Below are 22,783 nucleotides of genomic sequence, written 5' to 3' on the forward strand. Positions count from 1 at the left end.
AAAAGAAAAAAAAAAAAAAAGAAGAAAAGAAATAAGGAGGGCGGGAGGGAGGGAGGGAGGGAGGGAGGGAGGGAATTTTTATTATTATCCTTTTTGGGGAAAGGAGGATATACATTGATCCTTTTTAATAAAACTCTGAGCTTCTAATAAAGCATTCAGAGGTAGAGTAAAATGTTATAAGGTGGGATTAATGGAGGGGATACTGAACCTCTGGGACAAAGACAGTAAGAATGAACTCTATCTCTTTAACATGGCATTGTTAAGGACAAACTGGAGGAACACGTGTAGGGACAAGTTTAGTAACTTTTATAGGAGCAGTTGTTATGCCCCCACCCCAAACACACACATCACCTACCTGATCATAAAATGATTGAGGGATGAGATAAGAATTGGGTCTCAGTGCTTCTTCCCAGGCATTTTAAAGTGCTGCCTTCAGCTGAGTTACTCACAGGTTTGCAAGACAAGAATTATTTACTCTGTTTATTTGTAAGGCATCAAAACAGTTGTAAAAACAACCAGTGCCTTTTGTAAAGGGGTTGCTGCTGCTCCCAGTTGCAGTCATTCTCCTGTTGCAGGACAGAGAACTCAGCTGATAAGGGTGACACAAACAAGATGGCAGGCTGGCATGATGAAGCAGGGGTGGCTCCCCTTCCAGGTGGGCAAAATAGGTGTGCATGTTTTCTGAAAGTATTGTACAGGCTGCCTCCATGGGAGCTCTAACCTTCTCATTCAAATATCTTTCAAAGGAACTTCCAGCTGAAATAAGAGAAAGCTTTCAAGGAAGAGGGAGAAAATATGGAACCATCTGGCCATAAGGCCACAAGGACCTATAAGGTCAAGGAAATGGTTGAAAATGCTGTTCTTTAAAACTCAAGTATATTTGGATGGAACTCAAGCTCTGGGTCGAAAAAATCCTGGATGACAAACCCTTAAGAATGGGATGCAGAACCTCTGGCCTGGAAGCCAAATCTAGCTCTCTGATTTTTCTGCTGCTCAGATTCCATTATGGCCAAATTAGTCACATTTCTGATGAACCACTTGAAACTATTGCCCTATCTCTAGGAAGGGAGAAGAGGAGGCACCACAGTTGAAAGTAGTATGATGGGACTATCACTGCCCATGCTGTGTGCCTTGAAATTCAACATGCTCAGGCCCAGTTGTAGCTCCAGGGCACCCAGAAGACGCATGGTGGCAAATGAACTTCATGGAGTTGCTCCCACAGAAAGGTAAGAAGATTGTTTAGTTACGGTTGCATGTTGTTAGGCTGACCGGAGGCGTTTCTGTGTGATAAGGCAGATGCTAGTTCTGTTGTGAAGGCACTGTGACATCAAGTTATCCAACTTTTTGAGATACCAGAAAACCTGGAACTTAACTGTGGCAATTCACTGCGCAGGTGCATCAACAGGTATGTAGTACACAGACAATACCCTTGTCATTCCCCATACCATCCCTCAGCCTTCTGGTCGAGTAGGATGGTACCAAAAAGAATTGTTTGGCCAAAATGACACAGGTCACAGGGTTGAAATGGCTAGATGCACTGCTATTGGGTATGATGAAAATCCAAGGACAACCTTTCAGGTAAGAATACATTTTCTCCTTTTTGAATTAATGTTTGGTAGGAAAATAAATACAGGTTTGTTCCAGCAGAACTCCTGGCAACTGAGAAAGTGTGAGAACTCCAAAATGCATATTTAAAAGGCTTAATTAAAATTGTGTCCAGTTTTAATCAGCAGGTGAAAATGGCACTGGGTAATGTGCCAGAGGAGCCATGAAACTCCTGTAGGATATGTGACTACGTGTATGTGAAGGTCCATAGGGCAAGGAACAGCCTTGCATCCAGGTGGAAAGGTCTGCTTCGTTTCACAATTGGGTGCCCCAGCAGAGAAAGCCCTCCCCTTGGTAGCTGCCTTCTTTACTTCCTGGAGGAACAGGAGGAGGATCTCTGCCACTGACGTTTGAGGTCAGAAAGGCATACATGGGAGAAGGCATTCCATCAGATACGCCAACCCTAAACCATGTAGGGCTTTACATACCAATGTAAGCACTTAAAGCAGGCATGGAACTCAACTGGAGGCCAATGGAGACAATAAATGTTATATGATTCCCACCTTGAAGAACCTGTTAACAGACAGGCAGTTCCATTTTCCAGCAGCTGAAGCTTCAGAACTGTTTTCAAGAGCAGCTCCACCTAGAGCACATTACAGTAGTCCAAGCGAGAAGTTACCAGTGCATGGCCCATGGTAGCTAGATCATGTCTGTCCAGATAGGGGTGCATTTGACGGATTAAATGGAGTTGGAGGAAAGTGCTCCTGTCCATGGAGCCCACCTAGTGTTCCAGGGACAGGCCCAGGTCCAGAAGCACCCCCAGACTCCAGGCCCTGTCCTTCAGAGGGAGTGCAACCCCATGAAGGACAGGCTGAATATCATCCAACTCGACTGAGGACCCACCTACCACTAAAACCTGCATCTGGAGGTTTGGGTTAAGTTCCAATGTATTTGCCCTCACCCTGCTCAGGCACTGGCTCAGAACTGTCACCACCTCACCTGGATGAGGTGAAAATGAGAGGTGGCGCTGAGTGTCATCAGCATACTGGTGATACTTCAGCCCAAACCTATGGATGACCACCCAATGGTTTTGCACAGATGTTAAAGAGCATGTGGGAGAGCATGTGGGAGGCAGTGCAGCCATGGTGCAGAGCTATGCTCCCCCAATACCACCTTCTGGAACAGTCAGCCAAGTAAGAGTGGAACAACTGACAAGCAGTGCCCCCAACTCCCATCTCAGCCAGCCTATCCAGGATACCATGGTTGATGGTATCGAAAGCCACTGAGAATTCCAGGAGAATGACCAGGGATGCACTCCCCCTGTCCTTCTGTTGGCAAAGGTCATCCCATAGGACAACCAAGTCACCGAAACCTGCCCTGACAACAGACTGAAATGGACCTAGATGGTCGGTTTCCTCCAAGAGTGTCTGGAGCTGGTAGTTGGGGATGGTTGTCAGGAACTGGGTGGATTCAGAGCATGTTAAAAGGACTGATCTATATTTCAGTTGGAATTGTTGGTTTTGGACTATGTGCAATCATTTTTTCTTTGTATGTGAAGTTTGTGCTGTTAAAGCCCTATCAAAAAAGACTGTACCATTCAAGATGCTGCAGATAAAAGATGGAGAAGGTCGAAGAATTTTGGAAGAAGAAGAATGGGGTGAATACCATGAATAAAGCTGGCTAACATGTATATTGCTGCTGTGCTTATGCTACCTGCAAAGGGCAGGCTGTCAGGAATCAGTAACAGAAAAGACATTAGGTTGTAATGATACTAAGCCAGAAACAGTATAGAACAAGCTGAGAAGGAAGCTAAGGGTGTGTCTGTGACTGAATGCACCAACCTCTACACTTGAAATAAGCTAGTTGTTGCTCTTCATGGCAAGGTTTGTTCATACAAGAGAACAGGCTGAAGAAATTCGGAAAAGGACTGTGTGCTTCCTTATGCCTTTCTGATATGCTTTGCAACATAATTTGTAATTTTCTGGAAGACACTCCATTGGGAACAGGCACTTGAGACATTCTCTCTTCTGAGCACTTCTGTAGTGATGTTCTAATAAAAGCCTTGCTTTTCTTTAACTTCAGCATACCTGTTTGTTTACTTAGGTTCTGACAACATCTTCCTTTTTTTTCTTGATCCATTATTTTTGGTCAAACTGGATGCTTGGAAAAATCCACAAAATCTGGTTTATCACTGAAGTAAAATGATAAGATGGAAACCTGTGCGCAGTATTGTTCAGTAATGGTGTTAAACCATGTCCCAAAATATTTGAAAATGGCTGATTGCCTCTAGGCTGACTCCTGTCTCAGTCTTATGCTTTTCATAAGTGCAAAATTCTTCCAGTAGTTGGACAGACACTACATAAGAATGCATGGGCTTATGTAGTTAGAATAGTGTATCTAGAACAGTTAGAATATCAAGCTTGTGCAAAATGTCTATTTTAAGAAAGAAACCTTGCATCCTCTCTTCCATGCTTTACCAAGTAATATAACATGTCTGGAGGCAGTAAAAGGGTCTACAAGGGCATATGGAAAGTGCTGTTATATTATTCTACAATATTCTGGTTCTATAAAAATGAAATTATAGCACCTCTTTCTTTCTTTCTTTCTTTCTTTCTTTCTTTCTTTCTTTCTTTCTTTCTTCTATGATGGGATTAAGGACTTGAAAGGCAAACTGGAGCTTCCTATCACAGGAGGAGAGGGGGAGTAGAAGAGTGGCTTGGGAAGCAGCTACAGCAGATTCTGGAGGCAAGAAATCCTATTTCGCACTCCTTAATTCCAGTCAAAGGGCTGATAGGCATCTGCTTGCAGTAATTTGCTGCAGTTTATCCACTTCTTTTCCTTTTGCCTGCTCTTCACTGATGGGCTGGATGACATGCTGTTACTCAAGTGAGGAAATTAAAATTTGATGCAATAATCCTAAAAAGGGGGATTTTATTAGGTAATGTATACAGTTTTAGATTAGGTGCCAAAGCTTGATACAAATGTGTAAAACTTCAGGCATGCTGTGCACCACAGATAAACACACGGAGAGATGCAAGATGTAAGAGCAATAACTAGAACCCTATCTTAGCCTTTGTGCACCCTGCTAAAGCAACATCAGCAGTAGCCTTCCACACGTACATGGAGCCCATACATGCATCACAAACACATCGCCATATTAACACAGAAAAAAGCATGCAGCTTTCAGCTTGGGAAAGCTAATTTGTATAGTTCTTGCTGCCATCACATGTATTGTGTATTTTATTTGATGTTGTAAGCCGCCCCGAGGCTTTGGCAAGGGGCGGCATAGAAATGTTTAAATAAATAAATAAATAAATAAATAAATAAATAAATAAATAAATAAATAAATAAATAAATATCAGAAGCCTGTGTGGTGTGCGTAATGAGAGAGGGTCTTCTCAGAGACCACTCCCAGGCAGTGGAACTCCTTGTCAAGGAAGGCTAGGCTGGCTGCCTGTTTGTGGTCTTTTGCCAGCAGGCAAAGATGCTGAGAACCTCAGAAGGGAGCATCTGAACCTGGAAGTTTCTCAGGGTCCAGTGTCCCACCAAGCTGATGCCAGCAGGGCAAGAGTAGCAACAGAGGGGACTCTGTCGTTTCTCTTCTCCTCTTTTCCCTAGATGAGCCCATCTGGAGGCAATGCACTGCTGAGGGAAGGGCTGGAGCTGAAGAAGCCCTATTTTTTAACTATTGTGTCCTCTTTGCACCAGGATGTCCCCTTCTGACTTCTAGGAGATCTTCCAAGTCAGCTTTTGTGAACCTGGAAAACAGGTGCTTTTTGTAGTAGCTGTGCGGGGGAAGAGGTGGTGGGGTGAAGAATTGGATTTTGGTGTCCCACTTGCAAAATCATGGAAGTGTCTACAGTCTAAGGGAGAAGAAGCACAAAAATCTTATCATGATTGAGATATTCCTAAGATTCTGCTTTTAACCTGGATTTATTATTGTTATGTATCCTGAGTGTTACTTTTCATGGAAAGGTGGACTACTGAATAAATTTAGGGACATGTGTCACATCCACCATCAAAAGCAGCATAACATTTACACATAGCATGTGATGGGTTAGAACAGAGGTGTTAGTGGCACCACAGTTCGTTCTCTAGACGTCCTTACTACAAATACTTATATTCGCATAGTATACTGAGGATAAAAGCAAGGGTCTAAAACCCAAATTATGCAGCTGTTCTCTGTGTACCCCACACGTGACCCACAATACAGTCCATCAGAGAAAAGAATCCCGCTGTCAGCAACACCAGCACCACAAACCTAATGTCCCAGGGATTGCGAAGTACCTGTGATAGCTGCTCTCCTGGTGTTATAGGCAGTAGGAAGCACTGATTGCAATCAGGTCTGGGTGGGGGCTGCCCCCTCACCAGCACTGCCACGACTTCCCCATCTAGAATGGGGATGAAGCCTGCATATATGGGCTTGCAAGATGCAAAGGAGGTCAGGTTAGAAACGATCAGTGACCTATTTCACTAATGCTTTAAGACAAAAGAAAACATAAAAAAAGAAAAAGGATCAATTATAGATGTCTGTTCAAACAAAGGAAATCAATAAGCCTCATAAGTTAGGTGAAAACTATTAATTAGTGTATTACATCAATCCACCAATCCCAGAAACAGTGTCAATTAGATTGCAAAGTGTCCTAGTCGGAGATACAAGTAAATCCCTCGGAGACACAGAAGCATTCAAAGCATATTGAGAAGGACAGATAAGAATAATAATTCATGACTGATGTTTTGATGAGGCATTGTTTTTGGTCAGACAGAGAAGAAGAGAGGCAAATGTCAGCCTGCACAAGCAATTTTATGTTCTTGTATGCTCTCTACTGACTTCCCAAGCAGCTCCCTAGAGGAAAGATACATGTCATCATTCCTTCTCAATCCTTCAGTCACACAGAAGGCCTTCCCCGAACCTGTTTAACACTCACAAATGACAATACAAAACATGACATGGAAATCAGTCAGTGAAACACATTGTGGTCGCAATACACTGCGTTCCAGATCTACTTCTTTAATAGATTCTTTTAGACTGTTCTTCTAAAGAAGTTGAAGGGTGCAGTGGGTAGAAATTAAATTCTAAAGAAGGGTGCAGTGGGTAGAAATTAAGATTGGCTATAAACAAATTGGGAGAAAATCAAGCTATGAATTGAGTATGCATCAGAAATGTCATGTTTCATGTTTAGACACAGTTTCTGTCCAAGGTTTTTGTGTGCATGTGTGTTAGAGCTAGTAGTCTGCCATTTGACATTAACTGTTATTAAAAGTGTCAATAGAAAAAGACAATTTAGTTCCAGACACTGCTATATCGTCATTTAATTTGAGAGATATTCCTTCTATGGGCACAAGGTCACTCAGTGAAGGTGATCCAGTCCATAATCTTAGATGCTAGTGGGGATTTCCATTTCCCTAATACCAAATCATTCTTCTTTACCCCCTTGTTATTAATGCACTAAGCAGGATTTTTTTTCTTTTCCGCTGCTTAGACTGTCTTGTGTGAAGAAAAGCTTTAATATAAAGTCTCGAACAATGTGCGTGCAGCTCCTATGGCCATTTGTATTAATCAGTGACTTCTCTCTCCTCTACCAACTTATCAACCTTTTAAGCTGCAATCAAGTGGCTTCTTGGTTAAATTTCTAACACACCCTTTGTTAAGCAGGAAAACAAATTCTCCTTTTGGAGAGTTCTTGAATTTACATTTATAACAGCAACAGTTCATCCAGCACTTACGTCTATTTCAGCATTTGGTTGGCACATATTTGACTACAAAACAGAAGCTCCTACAATAATCAGAATACTACCTGACAGAATAATTTTGCATAAATATAGTATTAGGCCATCTTCTCACAGTGGTTCTATGCTCACATAAATCCTGACTAAGCAACCCAAACAAGACAATCTCAGGAGAGTTCTTCTTGCCTTTACTTCCCTCTCATGGGATCTTCCTTCCAGCAGTGGTGTTGTGTCCTAATGGTTAGAGCACTGGATGATCTCGGTTCTAGTCCCTGCTTGGCCATGGAGCTTACTGGGTGACTTTGGGCCAGTCACTTACACTCAACCTATCTCATAAGGGTCTTATGAGGATAAATTGCAGTTCAGGCCTATATGGTTGAATTTGACCTGGTTTACCCTGGGAAAATTATGCGTCCAGATGAGAAAGAATTTACATTACTATCTTTGTTCTACCATCATTGCTTTCGCTTAGGCTATTTTTTTTTTTATTTCCTTTTACTTGGAACACCAAATCAGAGACTGTAAGATTGAAACACTGCAAATATGAAATCACATTTATTTGGGCCTTGCTATTTACAAACAGGCCAAGGGTCTTTGGCACGCTAACGATTCTTTGTTAATCAACAAGTCTGTCAAAAATCAGATTTTTGCTGAATTACTGTGTTTTGCACTTAATGAGGAAATGGCTTACTCATGTTCCACTGAATGGGAGGGAAGTAGAGCATCCACATTATCACAGTGCATGCAAATGCAAGCAGACACCATTCAGGACAGAATGTCTTACTGCAAATGTTGGGGCTTGTGGGCCTGTTTGTGCACCCAATGCGTCTGCAGGCACTGCACAAATACTGTGGACGGTCACATTGACCGTGTTTGCACACCTACCGCTGGCTAAGGACTGCACATATTGTGGGAATCGTCTGTTTAACAGGAGAATGCTTCGGTGCAAAAAGGAGGCCTGCTAGCACATGCATACGTTTGCAAATTTGTTCTTGATTCAGTTTGCTCCCTAGGCCAGAGTCGAGTGTGTGAAAGGAGTACGGTGAATGCAAGGGAGACAGAATTCCGCAAATTTTCGCATCAGTAGTGCATAGCATATATGTGTTCATTGCAATACGTTTACTTAAAACCCATGTAAGAAAATAGCAACATTTTATTTATATTTTATGTTCTCTTTTTTTCTTTGGGATTTGGTTTTAATTGTTAAATCCACAATAAAAAACAAGTAAAGAAAATGCAGTTCACTGGGTGACTTTGGGCCAGTTACTGACTCTCAGTCTAAGAAACCTCACAGGGGTGTCATGAGGATAAAGGGAGAGGAGGGTTATATAAACTACCTTGTGTTTCTTGGAGGAAGAAAGGCAGGATATAAATGTAATGAATCTATCAATAGTCACTGTGGCCCACAGGCAGTATGTGACTATGTCATTCGACCAGGACAAATGACATTGCGCTAGAGAAACTGAGTTCTGAATAACATGCAAAAGGAGAATGCAACTAAAGTTACGTTTGCACAAGGTTGGGCACGTACTGGCACGTTGTGCTTGCAGAATTGCTTGTGGTAGTATAATCTGCTATCACCTGTACAGAGGAAAGATTCCAAGGAGCTCCAACAGTACTATTATACATTGTGACACGCTACAGTAAGATAATACACAGTGCACAGAATGTAGCGCAGGGGAATCTCAGTTTAACTTATCTCACAGAATTGTTCTTTTTTTATATCTAGGGATGTCATGATAGTCTGCCAGGTTGAAGCAGTTTTACGGCTCTGCATATGCATCCAGGACTCTCCTTATGTTTAACTCAATCAAATTTAATTTCCATTGAGGAGAAAATTGCTGAAAGATGGCACATGATGCTCAGAGGAAAAAAAAAGCTTAAATGCAAGTAAATAAGATACACACCAAAAGCTAGTGTGGCATAGTGGTTACAGTACTTTACTGTGACTTAGGAGGTCTGGGGTCTCATTATCCCATTTTCCCATTCTTATACTAGTTCTGTCCCATTTTTGCATCAGCTGCAAATTGAAATACAAACTGATCAAAATTCTCCTCTGTCCATAACAATGAAGAAATTTCTTAGCACGTGTTGTAGGTGCAGAGTGGAGGCAGAGAGCTCATCAGCATTTCTACGCAGTTCAAAAAAACTATCACTTGTGTTTTATTACTTTATGGTGCAGTATGTGGGAATCACAGATTCTAGAGCTTAAGTGAAACAAAAAAAATGAAACCAATTGTTCTGTTTGTTCTAGCTGTACAAGTGATCTGGCCAAATTGATTCAACTAAGTATATTTTGTGCTCTTCTGAGCTGCGAGGGGTGGATCTGAAAAAAGTTGACCCTTTTATGGCGACTGCTATGCCTCTAAAAAGAAGGAATAGACTGTAAGATGTACTAGATGGAACTCAGAAGTTATGCTTCTTTGGCATGTGATATCCATTTACAAATTCAATCAATATCCTATTTAGCATGGTCTGTTTCTGAATCCTGGCAACAGGAAGCATCAGGAGAGAAAGTTTTGTGCTCAAATACAAAGATTTGGTACTCTTGAACAAGCCAAATGCTTGTTTTCTTACAAAACACAATTTTTCGTCTTTGCAGGTACGGCATGGCAATAAATATGCTCTGACTTCTTTCCTTCTCTATTTCGGTTCCTACCCTCACATTGTCATACAACAAATCTGTGGGCAAAGATACTTCAACAGGAATTGTACAACAGCAGATCCCAATAATCCATCAATACTTTAAAAATGTCTATTAAAAGCTCTTACCGGAGGAGAATTCTCATAGATGTTTGTACTGTAGGGCAGGTTGATAAAGATTGGATCCATATCTTGTACATCTGTGATGGTGATCGCAAGATTGGCCAGAGTAGAGAGAGGTTTGGTTTTATCCTGGTCCTTAAAATATACAGAGGAAAATATATTTTAATTGGTTTTAATGTGTTTTATTCTGTTAATATGTCTTACGCATTGCAAGCCGCCTAGAAAGGCCTCGGTAATTATACAAATAAATATTTTAAAAGTTAAATACTAAATGTTATGCACACTATAAATATCTTAAAATAGATACAACCTATAGAAAATCTAAATTAAGACAATTGTAGCATAAATGTAAGATCTGAGCTTCTTTCTACAGATGTTTAACATTTTCTAGAACAAAACATACAAGAGAAGCATCAAGACTCATACTCACTGTAGCGTTGACTTGAAGCTGGTATGCCTGAGTGACTTCATAATCCAGTGCTCGGATGACTGACACGATGCCACGGCCACTATCAATAGCAAAAAAGTTGGACGGAGGCTGGAAAGAATAAAGCACACTTCCTCCTGCTCCTTGGTCTGGATCTGTGGCATTCACTATGAAAATTGGAGTTCCAACCGGGGTGTTCTAGAAATAAGGAATTAAGAAATATACACAGTAAGCAAAGTTCTGCTTTAGAACCAACGACAGTTTTCATTTCAAAAGAATCAATCTATGATTGATTTACTGTACAACAGACTTTCAAGAAGATCCAAAGAAATCATATGTTTTGAGGATTTATAATAGCAATGCTATCTTTAAGTGTGTGTTTTAAGTATTTCAATTAGTTATTAATATTTCTCAATTATGTTTTATACCACCCAACTGCCAACTCTGCGCAATTCACAAAACAGAATATTACAGTTTCTAAGAAAGTGAGTTTAATCACTGAAAAATCGCTGGTTACTTCGTGGTACAGATCGAATTTTACATTTCACTGCAGGACTTCAATTTCCAAGGACTGCAAATGGATCTATAGCTCACAATATCATTGCAGCTGAAACGTAAAAGCAGTATTTTACAACACATCAAAAATCAAAGGTATAACCTGGAAGTTTACATGTGTAAGATAGGCATCCCACATGTAGTATTACTGCAAAAGCTTATCATTTTAGTGTTACGAGTACCTTCATAAATGCATGTAAGGAAGATGTTTGACATTAATCCTTCAATTCAGGAAACCCCTGAACATAAAGAAATTGCAGAAAACCTCTAAGGAGCATAACTTTATCACATCTGGCCAATGGTCTGAAGGAACATGATGCAGTTCTACTGCTGAGAATAAGCAGGTCCTTGAGAAGTAAGCTGCACAGGTATGTTCCTTCATCGCTTTGGAAGAGAGTGGCATATACATGTAAGCAGCAGATATGCAACACAGTCAGAGATACACCATACCACCTGGATGGGGAGAAGATGGCTGTAATAATATCCATATCCCTCTTGCCAGACCAGGATTAAGACAGCGTAGCAGCTAACTGGGGCCAACTGCTATCATGTGGGGAGGAAATAATGGTGCCTGGATTGATCTTGCCATGAAACCCCATCTCAAGAGGCTGTGTAATTCTCGCTTCTCTTGCCGAAGATACCGTACCAGACAGGGGTCCCTACAATGCCAAGGTGTTCCTGTGATACTCCATATCTCCCCACACAGTAAATGAGGGCAATAAAACTGCTCTCTCAATGTACTACAACAGAAAATGGCAGGTAGCAGTGCCTGTTCACCTTTTTGCCTCAAAAATATTTGAACATTTTCACCCTTGTTTTCGTAACCCTCATATTACTAGAACAGGCCTACTTTATATGAACGGAGAACGCTTTTTATGCGGGAGAACATGCAACGTTTTCTGACAAGCAGCTTTGTCATTCCTTCTTGTCTTGTTTCTGTGTAAGGTATGAACCTGCTTTGAGTGGGCTTTTTGTAAGAAGAGATACGACCAGTACAGCACACAGTCAATAGCTAAGTTTAACAAGAACTCTTATACTCTGTTCAATATCGGAGGTCCTGTTCTGTACGCTTCACTAAAAGAGTTTAGTGGAAGTCTGCTACAGCAAGTACATCCTCTTGGTGCCCAGAAATGATCTTCGGCCACCAAACTAAAACTTGATTTTAAAAGGAAGACTTTGAACTTAATTGACTTAGTTCATGAATTCATTGACTTATCCTTTGCTAGTTGCTATTTTTTGCTTTTGTTTTAATCCCACTTGTAAAGTTGTCTGCTTGGCCTTTTTTACTGTATTATTGTTTTAGGTTTGTTATTGTGTACTTTAATGACTTGTTTCAAAGTTTTGTAGCATTAGAAGCACAGAGATATTTATAAGATAAATCTCAATAACCTGAAAACAAACAAACAAAAATAGCACAAACAGATCTAGCTGAATGGCCCATAATGTTTTCTTCATGTTTCACTTGCTCATGTCATCATTAGCAAATCTAAAACTTTCTGCCTGCTTATGTAAGTACTGCACCAAACATCCTGTTCTATTCAGTAGCATCATTTTAAGCCAGTTATTTTCTAACAAAATGTACTACTCAGTATTTGGAAAGAGCTTAATTACTTTTTTGTGCTTTATCCTGTTAGAGAGTTAAGACTTAAACCATTACAAATCAACTGTTAACATGGAAGAAAGCAGGAATATAAATGATGTACAACTCAGATGAGATTTTGGGTGCATTGTCCATAGTAAGAATAATAATAATATTCAGAAGGATAAATCTGCTCTTGATTAATATACATAGTCTTCTTTATAAGTGTTCCCCAGTTACTCTTTTAAACATGCAAATCTGCTCTGGTCACCAGCGATTATCAAGTCTGGCAGCAAAAATGAAGAGTTGAATTTCACTGCCATTGTTTTTCACACAAAGGCCCTAATGTCAGGCTTTGAAGAGAACTTGTTCCCTAGCCCCTAGACAGCTCAAAACTAAGGAGCTGGGGTCAAAAATGTCACAATGGTTTTGTTCTTGTTTTGTCACAAAAACAGATGAGAGAGTATCTTACAGCCAATATTTTTTTCTGATTTTTGGGCTGTAGCTGAAATAAAGTTCAATTGATTGTCTCTGAACTGGTCAGATTTCCTATTGCTCTTGCCCTTAGGAGGAGAAAGATGCAAGAACAAGGCTTATTTTTTTATTTAAGTCATATAGGATAGAATCATTTGCTTCTGTACAGAACAGAGATCCGAACAATGCTACAAGGTCAGTGCTCCCCTGTAACTCCTCCTAATCATCCCTCTTTCTCATAACAAACTCAGATGTTGAGTGCTAACAGCAATGTAGCCAGAACAGGGCCAGAGAGGAACAAGCGAGTGGATGGTATCGGAATGCTTGGAGCTACATATAAGCAAACCGGAGGGGCAGCTGCCAACCCCTCTCCACCTGCAAAATTCCATTGTAAAATAAGCATGCTCAGTAGCCACAGCATTAAACAGTGTTGGCTGGAAAGGGGGAAATAGAAAACTGAGGGTGAGGGCAGGGTGTCCCACGGGAGAAGGGCATGGCTGATGAGGACCTTGAGCAGGGGTACCCCCTTTAGGAAGTGGGAATTGTTTATAGCATTTTATTGTTCTTTCCAAAGACAAACCTAAAGGTTAAGACCCAAGAAGTGGGTTTCAGTACACCTAGGGTTCAACATGGTACGGAGATAACGAAGCTTATGAATTAAAAGAAAAAGCTTTGCCATCCCCTAACCCACCAACTCAAACTGCCTAACAAGAACCTGTTAGGTTAATGATGTTGGAAACTGGGTGTCAGGATCAAACTAGACATTAAATGAATTATGTTGTGTGTAGCTCAGTCTGCTCTTGCTTTCTTACTCAAGAGTAACAGTGTGTAGCCCCAACTCAGATTGGGACCAGTGCATATCAGAAGGGGTGGAAAAAACAGTCAGGGGAGCATTTGCTCCCCAAAATCAAAATCTTTCCATTAATACAGTGCTTTAAAATTAGATTCAGTTGGGATCCACATTCAGCAGTGAGCCTGGACAAAGAACACCGTGGGAGGGGCTACATTTTTTCCATTCTGGTTCTCGACAATACACAAACACACACTTCACACAACTCCACAGACACAGACACACCAGTGCATGCTTTTGCTTCACTTATCCGTTCATTCAGTCCTCCCACGTGCTCCTAGTCACACCATTTCCCCTGTCACTTGATGTTCACTTAATTCTTTTCCCTTGAAGCCAAGACGGTAAATCGCTGAGGATCAAATTCTATTTTGGAGACATTTTCTGGCCCACATTCCAGTAGTGGACAGAATCAAACTAAAAATGGTGCAGCCGAAATACAAAAAAACTCCAGCATATTTTAGTTTAATGTTCTTACTGCTGATATCCAAGCCTTGAGAGGAGTTTCAATCATTCAGAATGGGAGAAAAGCCTGCAAAAAGATCCAGAGGTCGTTGAACCACCAAAGAAACAACAGTCAGGAGAAATGCAGTGGAGCCAAGGAATAGGCATAAGGTCCAAGGCATGGGTGGCAGGCAACTAAGACTGGAATGCTGGGACCAGGACACAGGTACAAGGCGGAGTCCTGCAACAGCTTCGGAGGGCCAGAAGCAAGCAGCATGTTTGTTTAACAGTGCAGAGTCAATGTCCGGGAGACATTAGCTCTAAGCAAACACAGTCCAAGGTATCACAATCCAGAGGACATGTTCCAGAAAGACTGTCACATTCAAGAACAAGGCAAGGTCAGGGAAGATGGGTGCGGGCACCTGGGAATCAGAGTCTGGCTAGAGACAAGCATGGAGGCAAGAACAGGCAGGGATAGACTGGAGCAAGGAAAGAAGCAGGCAGGCAGGCAGGGACTAGAATTCAAGCCAGACAAGGCAATGTGGACAGCCAGAGAACGAGTGAGTCGCAAGAAGACCTTGTGTTGCTGTGGCGAACAGCAGCAGTGCAGGGAGGTCTCCAGGGCCTCTGTCTGCACTGCATCATTGCCCCTCACCTTGATCCTTACAGTGGCCATCAGGGGGATATCAAAGGGTCATTTGGAACCCCTTGGCCTGAGGTTGCACATCTCTTTCTTAAAGGGAACTTGAAGCCCCTTTCAGTCCATGGCTTTGGATACTGGGTTAAGCAGGAACTTCCATTACCTCTAACCACAATTCATGTCACTACTATGTAACAGTTAGCCACAGTGGGATTCAAGAACAGGTGAGCAGGGAGAAGTGCGGTATCCTATTGCTGCTTCCCATTTGCTTAACCATGACTGATAAACCACTCAACAGTGTCACATCTGACCCAACTCAACATGAGAGAAGTTAGAGACACAGACATATTTTTCTCCAAGGATATAATTAAAACTTTGAACATCCCTTCCTACATGGTAGATTGGCTGAAACATTTAAAAGCTGGGGGGAAAAGAACGTAGCGCCACTGCATGTCTGGTGTAAAAAAATACAGAAACCAGGTCAAAAAGTGCTAAAATACTTTGATATTGCACACATACACAAAATACATTTAAAACCACCAATACTGAATCATTTATAAAATGATCAAAAAGATATCTTCGGTTAAAACTCTCCATTTAAGCATGGAGAGGGTCCTTTCTGAGAAGGCTTATCTTGCAATTGCCCTGCCTCCTTACAGAATCTTACAGGGGTTCAAATGTCTTCCATTTGTAACCCTTCTGTGTTTTTCCAACATTCATCCTTTTTTCTTAACACAGAAAATTAATTGGTAAAGAAGAGATGGGATAAGCTATAGAGTGTTTTTTGGTTGGGACTGCTAGGAACACTGTACCTAGAAGCACCCTAAATTTTAAAAAGCATACCTGAAATGTGTTGCTCACGCTTAGCTCACACTGAAACATTAACATTCAAATGGTCAACATGAGACCTTGTGGTCTTCTGCGGTCTCTTAAAATACAGAAGATAATGGTTACCTCCAGAGTTACATAAATGAGTGAAGGTTAGCTAAGGTTTGCATCTATTCATATTATGGCTTACATGAGAAAGAGGCTGATAAAAGTCTCAGTGTGTGGTCCTCATAAAAACCTTCCAGTCACTGGACTTTAATGTGAATGCTTATGGTTCCTGCTGCCTAAGGGTTGACTTCAAGCACCTGAAAAACTGTCTGGTTTTCACTAAATTCTGGATGCCAGGTTGCATGTCTTCCCAGATCCATGGACACTCTGTTCATATGAGCACCAGTGTGTTTAATGTGCCTGAATTCATTCAGTGAAGAGTGACATGAGTATAAACATTTACATTATATTAAAAACTCACCTTTAAAATACTTGACAGGCACTGTAATTCTGCTAGAAAATGTACTTCAATCAATGCTATTCAAGGAAGCAACACTTCCTGCAATGGATTATGCATGAGAGTGTACAAGGATCTGGTTTTACAGCTTCTTCTATGGAACTAGGGCTGTGTAGGACATAAAGAACCACACTACCTAAAAATGTTTCCCCTTATATCGGAATCAAATCCACATGCGTATTCAAAACTGAAGCTGCCCTGGCTACAGGTGTCAATGTAGACAATCACCTGTGTGGGGACATCAGATTAGCTCCTCAAGGTTTGCTACAGTTACTTATCATGAGAGAAAATAGGAATGCCAGTGGTTCCAAAGAGGGAAAACAGTCATTATCAACATCTTTAAAGGTTTGATTTTGGGGAGGAAAAGTTTCTCCAATGAAAATCTACTCAGTGCTTTCACAGATACTCCCAATACTTATTTTCTTATTTCTATTTTACATACTGTGCTGAAACTCAAAACTTACGTGAGATGCCCTGTTAACTCAGACAACATTTGTACTGGTATTTCAATTCTTTTGCACAGTATTTATCATTGTAAATGCCTTTAGACTGACAATGTTTGCCCTTAAGACTGGAAAATCCAATGTAATCTTGCCAGAATGAATGAGTCAACACTAGAAGCATGCAGATGTACACAATTCTTCATTGAAAATTAAGTCTCCAAATATACTTTAAATGTTGTAGATCATCAGAAGGATAATTAAGCACCTTATAATCTCCATACCACTTCTTTCTAAATGATAATCTCTCTTCAATGTTTAAAGTAAAGCTCAACTTTTAATGAGAAAGCTTCTAACATACCCTCAAATACTGAATTCAGGTACCCCTGTGCTCATTATTTTGAAAGCTAAATGAGACCACCAACAAATGAATGGAGATTTTCAGCATACTCTGGGGAACTTCAGATATGGAAAAAGTACCTTTTTGCACACAAATGGGTGTAAAATTCACCCAAAATGTAGTAGCACAGAAATACACGTGTCTCACCTTCTTAAGTAGATGTGGTGGAAAGATCCCTCCATTCAAATTTCTCTATGACAAAACTAGCAGGACAAAGCAAGGCTAGCCTAGAATGTTACAGCTACTTTTCACAGTAGCTGTAACATTAACAGCTACTTTTCTATATGCAAGAATTATTTTATTTTTTTAAAGGAAACACATCCAAGCATAACATTCCCCAACCATGGTGATAGTCTGGTCACAGATTTATAACCTGCTCTGCTCTATGTGAAAATTGAGCCTTGATCGGTCAGCCAAGAGTGAATAATAATAATAATAATATGGATAGAGTATCAGATACCTGATAGTCCAAATATTCTGAATGCAACAGGAAGTCAAGGCAGAAGATACCCCATCTGCTTGTCCTTGGACAGCAACACAGATCTATGGATTGGACAGAGCGTAGGCTATACAGCATAGGGCAGAGTCCTTCTCGGGTGAGTTGAATACATTTAAGGGTATAATACTGGACAGAATGAGGGTAGGACATATGGGGGCCACGGAGACCTGTATATTGACTTAATAATCTCGAGCAGGGAGACCTGCTCTATCTGATGTGAAATGTATCAGAGATTTATTAGTGAAGGTTAAACCCAGCATGCCACCATCACAAATAAATTGGACATCAAGAGCACGACAAGACAGCTACTTCACTGAAGCTCAGTCAGTGTATAAAAACATTAGACAGGCAGGCACAATAAAGACACTGCTCCAAGAATAAACCTGTGAGCAGAATAGATCTGCACTGTGCCTTTAAGAGCTCTCCACCGTATCAAAATCATTTCACGGGCCACGAACTGCAGAACACCTAGAACGTGACTCGCTCTGACAGCCTCATCCAGCTGGCCTGGTGCCAAATGCCCATCTGTGTGAAGGAGAGATAGCTTATATCATGCAAGTTGACTCTTCTGTAACAGGATGAGCATGGGATGGTAATAAAGTTGAGGGCACAGGGAGAAAAAATGATTTTTCCAGCTGCCCATTTTATTAAAAGAATCATAATACCATTTTGTTCTTAATGTTTAGATAAACTGCTCAAGCACTTAAAAGTCAGGATGCTTAAATGTAGGCCTGAAATTTCAGAACAATTAAAAAGCATTAACAACATAGATTTTGCAGATATTTGATTTTACTTTCTCCCGAAAACAACCAATGAAACCATATTCTATACAGAACGTGTTTTTTAAGGGTCTCATGCTTAGATTAACAAGAGGAGTCCAGCAGCAGATCTTTCTTAAGATTTGTGTATGTTTTGGGACATGATAGTTGGAATAACATGGTAGTTGCAGAGATGATCTTTGTTAGCATATTAAAAGACTATGCAGACTTTATATGAGTGCAAATGAACTCAGGAATTCAACTAAAATGAGATTCAGACTCCCCGCCCCCGCAAAATGCCCCCCCCCAAATGTTTTGCAGGTGATCTTTTGCACACCTAACCTCATAGGATTACTCTCTTGTAATTACGGACAGGACTGTTGTTCCCATGGTCAAGGACATTTACGTCCCGTCTTGATGAGGCTCAGGGCCTCTTCTTTTATTATGGTTTAATTACAATGGTCCTGTGACTCCAGGGAGAACTTATATGTTCAAATAAGCCATGTACTATGCTTAGAAAGCCTATATGGCTTGGAACTGCAATACTTGGCAGAGTGCCCTTCCCAGCCTGGATGCTACATTCTACATCTGAGGCCTTCTTCCAAGTTCTTAAACCAGTAGTAGAAGTAGTTAACACTTCCAAAGGAATTACTCACTATCCAAGAAAACAACTGAAAAAAGGACACTTTCAACACACAATTTTTGTTAGTGAGATTCCCTTTTATGCCATATATATCTTCCCTTGCCACCCCTAAGGAAAGTGGCAAGGCAGAAGAGGGCCTTCTCAGTGATGCCCCCCCCTCCCCCCATTATGGAACAACCTCTTCCCTGAGGTCACCTGGCACCAGCTATCAGCTTTTCAGCATCGGGTTAATACTGCCATCTATGCTGGAGCATTTAATAGCATACAGGACCCCCCACACAGGTCTACTTGTATTGAACTTGCTACTCTTGTTCAAATTGTTTTAAAGTTTGTTTTGATGTTTATACTGCTTTTAATATCTGTGTCAATGTTATTGTACTGTATTGTATTGTATTGTAGTAATTGTTCTTAACTGCCCGGAGAGTTTTGGCTATCGGGTGGCATAGAAATGAAATTGATGATGATGTGCCAATGCCATTAATATGAATTCAACTCAAAAAGTATTTCTGGGAGTATCTGTGCTGCATTTCCTCATTTCTTCAATCCAACTGATGCAAAGTTAGATATTTTTAACACACGTGTCCAACATAGTAGAACAGTGATATAACATTTCTGCAAACTTACGTGCCTCCTCACATTTAAACATTGATACAGGAAAGCAGTGGCTTCCTTTTCATTACAGTAAATTTTACAATAATAGTCCAGAAGAAATAGAATAGTGGATGCTGCCATGATAGCTCTCACTTTCTTATACCAGTAGTCAAAGTATTGAAGCCTAAGGAATTGATCACTATCCAATAAAACAAGTGAAAAAGGGATGCTTTCGGCACACAATTTTTGTCTGTGACATTCCCTTTTATGCCCTATGTAAACCCCAGGTCTACTGCATTTCATCTGGTGACAACCCTGTAATCTCCACTATATACTCATATACAAGACTTCCATATGGCCCTTCCAGGGCAAAGTCACCCCACAATGGACAATGGGAAGCTGGTAAAAATGATTAGGATGCAAAGGCATACACATTGTACCAATGGAAATAATGTGTAAACGGCAGGCAATCTGGCTGAACAGCTGTCTGAAGGTCGATGAAATGAGAGGAGGTAATGGAAATGGACTGACAAGCTTATATTGACGGGCTAAGACTAGAACAACATGCAGGTCAAGACAAAGTCCTTTTCGTAATTCTTTGCAGAATCGGATTCCAACTCATTTGGGGCTTTAGACCTCAACATTCAAGTGCTTAAGGGAATAAGTGTACAGCCCCCATCCTGAATCCATAGGCCAACTTCAAGGAAAGCATGGCACCAAGCAAATACAAGTGTTCTTGGGTCATTCCTCTATTACTGAACCTACGCAGAATCCACCAAACTTTTCTCAAGTAGTTCTGGTAACCCTGAAGGAAGAGCTGATGATGCTAAGAGGCTACCTGGGCCCTTAAATCTGCATTTGAGGGCTTTCTGAGGGAGTCCCTCCTCAGAAAATGAGGACGGTGACAAGAGGAAGGGCCCTTTTGGGTGTGGCACCCTGACTTTGGAATGAGCTCCCCGGGGAGGTTTGCCTGGCACCCTCTTTATATTCCTTTTGGTGCCAGGTAAGATCGGTATTTTAATGCTTAATCAGTTTTTAATGGTATTTTAATAGAATGTGGTATACCTTTTGTGAAATTATCGGTTCTGTTAAGATGAGATAGGGTGCACATACAAAGTGCACCCTATCTCATCTTCATATGGTTTTACTGTTGTGTTTATATGGTTTACTGTTTAGTCTTTATATGGTTTTACTGTTGTAACCTGCCTATGCGGCTAATGGGGCAAGCTAGTAATCCTATAATATAATATAATATAATATAATATAATATAAACAAACAAATCTATTCTCATAATTCTCTGCCGGCACAAGATGACTGGTCTGCCCATCATTCAGGGAGAAAATTCCTTGTTGGGTATGGGTAACCCTGTCTTCCAATAATGTTTGAAGATGCAAAGAGATATATTGAAATGAAAGTGTGTATCATTTGGTCCTCATGCTTTGGCAGGGTAAAAAGGAACAGAGCCATGTTGATTAGAGAAAAGGCTCCAAAGAGCTCTGTGGGTAACATGATTTCCCAGTCGCTCACCCTCTCCCTTCTTCACAACCACAAGCTGAGTTAAGGGTAGGAGGTAAACTGGACCACTAAGTATGTGTCTGAGCAAAGATCTGAACTTGCATTTCCCAGCTCCACATCCAGTGTTCTGACCACTGAACCACATTAGCTTTTTCAAGTGGGTAAACAAAGAGAAGTACAACAACAGTCGGACGCCTGACAATGACCTTGTGGCTGGCTCTGTTAAAGACTGCAGTTGGCACCGTCCGTGAGAGAGGCAATTAAAGCAACTGGAGTAACGAAGTGTGTGCATCATGAAGCAGGCATGTATTTATTTTGTTATGATTAACTTACTTAAATTATTTACTTGTTTTGATGCACACATATACACACAGGAAGCACAAAGCATACTTATTGTAAATCTTATATTTAAACAAGGGGAGAAAGAAAGGCATTGCTCTGGGAAACTGGGAATCTTTTTCGACCCATCACTGGCTAGGGAGGATAATTGCCTGGAGTTCATTTTACTTCAGATAAGCAGTAATAGCTCTCACTTCACCCCAATAACAGTCTGTCTGTGTGGGGGGGGGCGGGGGGGGGGAGGAACAGAGCAAGCACTTATGTAGAAAGGTTTAATAATGGATAATTAATATGTAATGTCCTTAGGTAAAGAATTAAGATCTATTTCAGAGCTTTTTCTGTTCTTTTCACACTTCATTCAGCAGATGCCTCTGACTGTGCTGACAAAGCACAATTTGATATGTTCATGATTTACCTCCACTGAAGCCTTCCTTGGGCTCCTAATGATGTTAGGAAGCTAACTTCCTCTACACACATAAATCTATATGTCTCTGCTGTTACGGCAATAAACATTGGTGATTCTCTCTACATAGTTTCCTTTTACCTTGTTAACCTATTGATCTAAGTTGCATAGCACAGTTTACAGAGACAGTTGATGCAAGTTTACTCTCAAATATGATTCCAATGCTATGCCTACATAGGTGTGTTCAGTTTTGGTGGGAAAAAAGGAAACATGGTATTTTGGGGTGTCCTTTTAATGCCATTAGTGGCAAATCAACTGGATCATATGGATGGATTTACCAAGGGGTACACATCTGCTTCAGATGAGACCTGAATACAGAATTCAAGCATTCTGAAGTGAAGTCGGTCTTCTCCCTCGCTTGGGAAAGTTGTTTATATTTTCCTGCCCAATGATTACATTTCTCAACTCAGGATCTGCACAAAAGGAAGACATCAGGAGGTAGAGGAGGAGGAAGCTGAATAGTTCTGTAGATAGGCAGCATTAGCTAGTAACTAGGAAATGATTTACCAGAATTGTTCTTTTTACTGCCAATCACAAGGGATGTAGAAGGAAATTACCTGAAGCTGTTCCAATGCATTGGGTGCCTTTGCAGCAGAAACTTGAGAATTTCACAAATAGCTTGCAAGCCAGTATTAACTGGGAAAAGCTCATACCCGCTGTTGTCCACTGAGCTCAAACAGGACAGGTCTTCTGGTGTCATACATCCCTAGCCTGGTAAGACCCATCTTAAACCAGCTACCTCTTTAGGGACACTCATTCAAAACAACGAATATGTTATGGGGGTAAAAAAAAAA

General features: G+C 40.9%; 1 protein-coding gene across 1 annotated transcript in view; it reads right to left on the bottom strand.

Moving 5' to 3' along the window:
* CDH23 (cadherin related 23) overlaps nucleotides 1–22,783 on the bottom strand; it is a 598,322-nt gene that overhangs the window by 301,604 nt on the left and 273,935 nt on the right. Inside the window, exons 12-13 of the mRNA XM_044420488.1 lie at nucleotides 10,472–10,666; nucleotides 10,048–10,176 (exon numbers count right to left, since the gene is read on the bottom strand). Coding sequence (XP_044276423.1) covers nucleotides 10,048–10,176; nucleotides 10,472–10,666 — 324 coding nt within the window. The remainder of the gene's footprint in view (nucleotides 1–10,047; nucleotides 10,177–10,471; nucleotides 10,667–22,783) is intronic.

This window comes from Varanus komodoensis, unplaced genomic scaffold (genome assembly GCF_004798865.1).
Source record: "Varanus komodoensis strain SLA01 unplaced genomic scaffold, ASM479886v1 scaffold11, whole genome shotgun sequence".
In the NCBI taxonomy this organism is placed as follows: Eukaryota; Metazoa; Chordata; class Lepidosauria; order Squamata; family Varanidae; genus Varanus; species Varanus komodoensis.